Source organism: Lynx rufus, unplaced genomic scaffold (genome assembly GCF_022079265.1).
Source record: "Lynx rufus isolate CCGP_SWC_20201006 ecotype Redwood Valley unplaced genomic scaffold, mLynRuf1.p SCAF_8, whole genome shotgun sequence".
Lineage (NCBI taxonomy): Eukaryota > Metazoa > Chordata > Mammalia > Carnivora > Felidae > Lynx > Lynx rufus.
In genome coordinates this window covers 47,913,220-47,921,776 of record NW_025814896.1, presented here as the reverse complement: position 1 = coordinate 47,921,776, position 8,557 = coordinate 47,913,220, and the positions used below count along the sequence as shown (strand labels likewise).

The 8,557-nt window shown below is 52.8% G+C and overlaps 1 protein-coding gene across 1 annotated transcript; it reads right to left on the bottom strand.

Moving 5' to 3' along the window:
• Positions 1-724: 724 nt before the first annotated feature.
• SSTR4 (somatostatin receptor 4) lies at positions 725-1,888 on the bottom strand. Its single transcript, XM_047067523.1, has one exon. The coding sequence runs from the start codon at positions 1,886-1,888 to the stop codon at positions 725-727; it is 1,164 nt and encodes a 387-aa protein (XP_046923479.1).
• Positions 1,889-8,557: the final 6,669 nt, after the last annotated feature.

The following is an 8,557-nucleotide window of genomic DNA, read 5'->3' as shown; positions in this document are numbered from 1 at the left end:
GGAGCTAGATGAGATTCATCCTTTCTGCTTTATTATTATTATCATTACTGACCTGGTTTTGTGCCTCATAACAAATCCCACATCATGACTTTCCAGACCTTTCCTACTCACAGGAAGCCTGCTGCTAGCCCCAGAAAACTGAGTGACGTTTCTGACTGCAAGCAGGCACTGGGCCTGGAGGTGCCCCAGGCTGTCATGCATCAATTTCAGTTAGAAAAGTTCCCAGGAATGGAAGCCACTGGTGCTTGGAGGCATCTTCCTTCCTCCCCTCCCTTTTCGAACATGCTATGTCCCCACCACAGGCAGAGTCTGCAGAGAGCAAGGGCACAGGCTGCCTCCACCCTCTGGACAGCCCTCTCCAAGGCAGAGATTCTGTAACACGTCACATGCAGATGGCCATTCCTGCCTGGCATCCCCCTGCTTCCCACCCCTCGGAAACTAGTCAGAGATCCAGGAATAATTAACATCATGGACGTGGTCAGAGGAGTCCTACCCCCATGGAGGTGCCCCCCTAGAAACCAGAGTCCTGAGGACAGAACAAAGGAAAGGAGCTTTGATGCTCTTGGGGCTGGCCCATAGACTGCTGGGAAAAGGTGGCTGTGGCTGTGGTGGGAACAGGTGGTGGCTCTTAGATGAGCATCTAGGACTGGCAGTCTGCTGGGGTGTCAGGGTAGCACAGACTCCCTTACAGGTGGCCAGGCTGGGGAGGAGGTGAAAGGGTTCTTCAGAAGGTGGTGGTCCTGGTGAGAGGGACCGGCTTGCGGCTGGGTTCTGGTCGTAAGGGCTCCTGCTGACAGGGGAGTGGGGGGCATATCCAGCCTGCCCCACCTCTACTCTTGACAGCAGTGGCATAGTAGTCCAGGGGCTCTTCCTCAGCACCACCTGCGACATCCAAGAGGCAGCAGCGCAGGCAGAGAACCCGCTGGAAGGAACGGCGGAAGTTGTCTGAGAGGAAGCCATAGAGGATAGGGTTGGCACAGCTGTTGGCGTAGCTGAGGATGAGGGACACATGGTTGACTGTGGCATCAAGGCTGGTCACAAACAGGTTTAGCAGCTGCACCACATAGAAAGGCATCCAGCAGAGCACAAAGACTGCTACCACCATCAGCACCAGCCGCGTGATCTTCTTTTCTGAGCGCCTGCGCTGCTGCCAGCCGGCCCGCAGTGCCACCGCCCGCATCTTGCCCACGATGAGCAGGTAGCACAGGCCGATGGCCAGAACGGGCAGCAGGAAGCCCAGCAGGAAAGTATAGATCACAAAGACCGCCGACCAGGCCGGGTGAGGCCAATGCAGGTTGCAGGCCACGGCTTGGCCGCCCCGAGCCGGTTTGGTGTCAGCGAAGATGGCGATGGGCAGGGTGACCAGCAAGGATGCCAGCCACACGCCCAAGTTGATGAGCTTGGCCACGCTGGGCCTCCGGTAGGTGGCGGCGCGCAGAGGGTGCACCACGGCGACGTAGCGGTCCACGCTGAGCACCGTCAGACAGAAGACGCTGGTGAACATGTTGAGGCCGTCCACACTGAGCACCGCGCGGCACAGCACAGACCCGAAGGGCCAGTGGCGCAGGGCGGCCGACGAGGCCACGAAGGGCACGCTCAGCATGAAGAGCTCGTCCGCGATGGCCAGGTTGAGCAGGTAGATGTTGGTGGCCGTCTTCATCTTGGCGTAGCGGAGGATCACGAAGATGACCAGGGCGTTGCCCACCAGGCCCACCAAGCACACCAGCGCGTAGATGCACTGGATGGCGACCATGCCCGGTGCCCCTGCGTCCCCGGTCCCCGCCGCTGCCTCCTCCTCAGCAGGGGCGCAGCTGGCGTTGACCGCAGGGGACCAGGCTGTCTGGAGCTCTTCCTCGCCCTCTGGGGACAGCGTCGGGGGGGCGCTCATGCCCAGGGGTGCCCGCCCGGGGCGGCGGGAGCGCGGTGGAGAGTACTTGCCCTGGGACTCCGGTGCAGGTGCGTGCGCCTCTGCCTGCTCCGCCTGAAAAGCCTGCGGTGGGCCCCGCGGGGAGCGCCCGCCAATCCCGCGCCGCGCGCCCTCCGCACCCCAGTCCCAGCGCCCGCGCGCCCTGCCCGGCCTGCCCACCTCCGCGCCCCCGCCTGGGATCCAGCCCCGCCCCAGGTCGTCCAGAGCCCCAGATGGACCTCCCGCCCCCTCAGCTGCTCACCTCAGATCCTGTCTTGTCTGACCTTTGGCCTCCCACTCCCCTGCTCTGCCCTCTGCAGCCGCGGGGCTAGGGGTCCCAGAGTCCTCCGTTTGGGTAACGCGGCCCTGGGGTGGTAGCGACTATGCTGAGCGTGCAGAGCCCTTAGCCGGGCGCTTGACATCCTCCTCCTGTCCACCGCGCCCCCCTGCCCCTATGATCTTCTCGAAGACCTGCAGGGTCTGTCCCATCATTAAACTCATTTCCTAGAAGCGGAACCTGAAGCTCCCAAAGGCGTCGCTGTGAATTCCCGGTCTGCCCGGGTCCCAGTCGCCCCCTCCCTTCACTCCGCGCAATCGCAAATCCCAGGACCTTTTCAGTGAGATTTCTGTAGGATGGAGGTGGGTGGGCGCCGGGAACGGAGATGCCAGAGGAGGAGGCACAGAGGAGGATCCACAGAGGAGGAGAGATGCCACAAAAGAAGGCCAGCCTCTGCGTCCGATGCTCATCGCGCGGGGCAGCACCGACAGCGGCAGCTAGCCCCAGAGCCAGACGCCGCAAAGCCTATGCCAAGCTGGCTGACTTCTGAGGCGTCTCCACTGAGGTCTCTGAAAGGTGCCTGGGAAAGGGTGCTCTGGAAAGGTCGGTGTTCGGGTCTGGATTCCCTCCTTCTCCCAAACTCCAGAGAGTGCAAGTTAACACCCTTGAGCTGGATGATTCTGGGCTACAGTCCGGGTCTGGGGATTCAGCAGGCAGTCTCACAACCCTGGCCCTACTGGTCAGGCACAGGGCACAGCAGAACTAGCGAAGTGGGGATTTGTCTTGGAAGATAATCGGCAGGGAAATGCTGGCCCTTTGGAACACCACCTCTGCAGGCCAGTGGCCTCCTTGAGCCTCCCTTCAGCACACTCCTGAAATGTCTTTGATGCATCTGGAAGTGGCTACCGGGTGCCAGAAGTGGGGTCCCATCTCCTATGCTGGATGGCTGGAGCAGCTGCGGAGGGGAGGCTGTCGGGATGATTAAGGCCAGCTAGAGGTGACCTGTCAGAGGTCTGACTGCTATTTATCCAGGATTTGGTGGGGGGGGGGGGGGGGCGGAGAGGGAAGGGACTGGTGATCAGCCCCTGTGCAACATAGTGGCTGAGTCTAATCTCTGTCCCTAGTTTCTGCCACCCAAATGGTTCCTTTAAAAGATTTGTCTTAAAAAAAAATTAATAATAAAAGGTTTGTCTTAGCAACCCTCCTCCCCTTTATGGACACTCTTTAAATTAGTCTGTTCTTTCCTCTGCTCTCATTTTCCTCATTGTCTCTAAGGGAGAGATTCTTATGGGGAAAGAGATGATGGCTTTGTCATTCTAGGGTGCAGGTGTTTGGGGGGGTGACAGAAACCCAAGATTTGGGTGGAGGGAGAAATACAGGGGCTTTTCTTTTTAGTCCTGGACACTGGGGGAAATCTTTAAATGATTCCCCTCGAGGCCCAATAGGGGAGGTGTCCCACAACTGTTCTGCATGCCTGGATACCCCTCTACCATCATTCTCTCTGTCCATTTAATGCCCAGCCCCCTCTCATCTCTGAATATTTCCTGGTGTCTTGCCTAACACGTGAGCCCTTGGGATCTTTCCCACCTCTACTTTGGAGAGTTTTTCTCCTAACCTTTCCTGGCTCTGCCCTCTCTCCCCTCATGCAGACATACAATTCACAGCAAACCAAGCTAGCATTTAATAAGGTAAATATGTATTGCTGTTTTCTGCGGTTTTAGAAAACAGCCCACATTATGAGTGTGCTGCATGTAGCACTGGGGACACCCAAACCCAGCATTTCTGGAGTCCAGAAGTCAGGGAGACTGAGCATTCATTCATTCATTCAACAAATGCTAGTGGAGAGTATGAGTCCCCTGCGAGTCATGGTTGCATATGTTGTCTTATATGGGATGATGGCCTACTGTGTGCAGGGCCTTGGAAGGCTTATATTTTCACCACCGCTCCACATTGGAAACATACTGGAAAGTGCCTGGGATCACAGGGGAAGGGTGGTGGCAAAGAAGGAGACAAAGAGCATGATAGTGAGGATGAAGGTGTACTTCAGAGAGAGAAGCTGGCAGAGCAGATGCTGCTGGGGGCCTGGGGAATGAACTGCGAAGTGGCAGCAGTACTGGATGCCTGGCAGGGGAGCAGAATGTAGTGGGTGATGATAAGGTATGCCTTGTGTGCCTGGAGGAGGCCTAGGGCCGTCATCTGAGGAGGTAGAGAAGCTGGGAGTGTGTATAAGCCGACTGTCAGGGTCAGAGTTGGGGTCTGCATGGCTTCCTTACCATGACAGAGGGTGGCCTGGGGGTCCAGGTCTGTGAGGTTTACACAAAGAGCCTTTGGAGCGTTTGGAACAGCACAAGCAAGAGCTGCATGTTTTTGCCAGGACTGCTGCAGCGGCAAGCAGAGAGGGCACACTGGTGCATTCTAGGTACACACAGGGCAGGTAGGCTCGGCACTGTGGCATCTTGACCTTGAAACTAGGCTGCCTGGTTCAAATACGGCTTCACCTCCTCCCAGATATGCAGCCTTGGACAAGTCCCTCCATCTCTTTGTGCCTCTGTTTCCACATCTGGAAAGTGGGTGTAATGGTAGTAATTATTTGGTAAGGCGCCATGAGGACCCATTACCTTGGCATACCTATGGTAACTGGGGGAGTACCTGGCCGTCATCAGCACTCAGTGAGTGTCAGCTATCAAGGTTATTTATTTTTCTAACCCTCTCTGTGTGATGAGACTAAAGAGAAGGTCTGCCTGCTCCCGCTTGACCCCACGTTGTTGTCTGATGTTCCACTGGTTAGTTCCCTTCAGAGGGTAAAGGGTCAAGGGGGTGGTGGAGGCCACTGACACACTCCCCCATTAATTATTATTATAGGTTTTATTGTCAGATGTATCGGTTTCTACTAATAGTGTTTTTATATCTAACCTGTATTGAAAACAATCCTAAGACACATGGGGAGAGCATTACTTCTATCCCAACTTTGTGCAAATGACCCAAACAGAGCAAGCTTTGCAGACACAGCCTGACCTTTATTCTGCTTTGACTGACACCTTAATGATGGGTTATGCTCAAACCAGATTCTCCTGGGAGTGAAAGGAAGCTCTATTAGCAGTTGTGCTGACCAACAGCATGACACCTGACTCTTCCAGGCAAACCAGGACAAGGATCCCCTAATTATGGGGGACTCTCCAATTTAACTTTTGAATTTCCACTTTAAGTGACAGAAAATAAAGTTTGTGAAGCACCAGATTAACTTCTAAGGGGCTGTCACACATCTCCCCAGAGCATCATAGGGAAAGGGTTTGCAGTGGTAAAGGTGAGGTGTGCATTTCACTGACAACACCAGGAGATATTGAAGATTAAATTGAAATGTCTATGTGTCCAAGACCAAGAGCAGGGAATCATACCATTTCCAAAAATACTCTCTCCAGACTTCTATACTTAGGGAAGGATCAGAGAAGCATTTGAAGTGTGGACCACTCATGCAACAGTGAATTCTTGAGAGAATGAGCACTCACAGTGCTGAACCCCCTCCTGAGATGGCTCTGGAGGGACATGTGCACCTAGGTCATATTCAGCTCATCCTGAGATGAACACTTTCCTGCCCATCCCATTTCTCTACTTTGCTCTCAAGTTCTATCTGGCCTCAAACCCCAGGGCTAGGTTGAGAGTGGGGTTCAGGGATTGAAGAGAGTATCTTAGCTTTTGAAAAATTGCCATAATGATGAAAACAAGATTGAGTTTATACCGAGAATCACTGCCTTCACTGCAGCATCATCATAATGGTAAAATATCATGGACTAGAACAGGTTTAGAAATTGAGGTCTGATATGGAGGTTCTTCTTCCAAGTCAAGAAGGTCATGAGGCTGAGCTACTAGGATTTGTGTTTGAGCTGACAGTGTGGGGTGGAGGGGGTAATTCTTGAAGGGCAGACGTTTTGGGAGGCAGCATAACATAATGTGACTACTTTGATCTGAGTCCCAGCTCATTGCTTGCCATTTATGTGACCTTGGGCAAGTTACTCAACCTCTCTGTTTCTCAACTTCCTCCCCTGTAAAGTGGCCTTAATTCTAGTCCTACCACAGATGGGCTGTTGTGGGGACTGAACAGGTTGACATATGTGAAGCAGTTACAACAGGGTCTGGCTCCAATAAACACTATATGTTTATTATTAATAATATGTTTATTATTATTAATATTCCATCTGAAGTCTCTGGTACTTGGTAGCTCAAAGCTCCTGGACACATCTGGTTTTTCTGACATTAAGCAGAGGACCCCCTCTGTTAGCATCGGTGAGCTGGAAGGCGCAGGCATCATTCATGGAACATGTGTGCTGCTGGGGTGTCAAAAACCAGGCACAAACATGCTCAGACTGGCAGAGAAGAGAAGGTCCCATCCCTCACTGGAGCCCAGGACACAGGATCTGGCACAGGATCCTCAGCTTCTGGGAGCTCACTTCCCTGATAGCCAGGCACCCTCTGCTGCAGGTTGGCACCCCTGGGAAAATTCACAACCACGGATGCCTGGGCCCCATTCCCATACACTCTGAGTCATTTGGTTTGGAGGGGGACTCAGGCATCTGAATATTTTAAAGGCTCTCCAGATAATTCTAAAGTGTATTGATGCATTGCTCAATTAAATGGAACCATAAGAGACAGGCAGCCTGGGGGCCACAGTGTGTGGAAATCACCGGGCCTCCAGGGAGTCTGAAGGGACAGGTCAAAAGAAGCATCCAGGAAACCAGAGACCCCTCTGCACAGAGAAACAGACAGCTCAAGAGGGGCAAGGCGCAACCTGCTAGATACCAGATGGGATTAGGCTGGGGCGGTTGGGACCCCATAGCTGTCCTCTCCCAAGGCACTAAATATGCCACTGAAGGGGACCAGTGACATATCTACAGAGGGAGAGAAAACAGAGTGCAACATTCATGCTGAGTAAAAGCGGGGAAACAAAGTGCATTTATAAGCTGTTTTTTTAGCTCATCTGTCCCTTTGCTGTAGGATGTATATATGAGGGGCCTATTTTGGGTCTGTTGATTCAATGTCTGTCATCAGACCCAAATTGCTCACCTGTACATAGTTATAAGCAGCAAAGGGCTGGGTTTGGGCTGGATCTGAGGGTCCTTCTCTCTCCTCCAGGTCGCGATAGGGCCACCCATGGGTATGGCTGGCCCCAGTAGCTGGTAGGCACCTGGAGTTTCTCAGTGTGAATGACAGCTGAGAGGGTGAAGTGGGGGCCTCACAGACCCTCCTCGAGCCAGGGGGAACAGCTCCTTTGTGGGCAATGTGACTACCTCCTCTATTTCCACACTTCAGGTGTGCCCCCCTGGTCAGGAGTCATCTGGCCTCCAAGCATCTGGGCAGCAGGTCTGCAAGAACAGCTTCTTCTGCAAATAGCAGTGCACCTTGACGATACTTGACCTTCAGCAGTATGAGGACTATCGTCCCGAGAGCCACTTCTGTCACCTGCTGATTAGAAAATCATCTGAAGAGCTCTCAGAATCTCAGCTGGGCTTTGATAGCTTCTGCTGAGTATACTAAAGCATAATTTACCAGGGGCTGAGTGCATGGCATTGTCAGAAGTGATTTACATAATTGCCTCTTCTTCAGATTCCCATCTGAACTCTAGTGATATGTGGACAATGTGATGATAATACATCCCCACTCCACCCCAAAGACATTAAATATGAGGGCAAGGAATTCCTTTAAGAATTTATTACTTATTCAATGATTTTCTCGAAAGAAAGTAAGCCTGAAATCATATGAGCTAAGCAGAAAGTCGGCATGAGAAGGGCACAAGTCTGGGATAGGAACAGTGTTTATGTAATATCCATATGATGTGTCCAGACTCTGCTGTCAATTGTTTGGATCAAGGAAATTGAGCGCCTTGAGCGCTGTTCTGTTGTCTAGGAGTTGTTTCCGGCTGTCCCAGCATCCTGGCCTCATCACTCTGCATGTAGAAGAGAATGAACTGGAAGACAAAACATGGGTTTCGTTCTGAATGCTTTGTTCATGACAGGTGTGAGTGTGGGCGGTTCATTTAGAGCACTGTTGCTTCAAGAGGACCCGGGACAAGCAGCACCTGCACTACCTATGAGAAGTGCACATCCTGGACCTGCACAATCACAAACACGGAAGGTGGGGACCAGCCACAGTGCTCACCAGAGCTCTAGGGGTCTATGACAACCTTCAAGTCTGAGAGCCACTGGCATAGCCTTTCTGAGCCTCACTTTCTTGTCTTCCTAGAGTAGTGAACCAGTATCAGGAAAGATCATTTGGCATGAATGCTCTGAAATCTCTAGACTACCTTGGCCACATGGCTCCTGAACACCTGAAATGTAGAGATGTGCTAAGTGTAAAAGACACATCAGATCCCAAAGACTGAG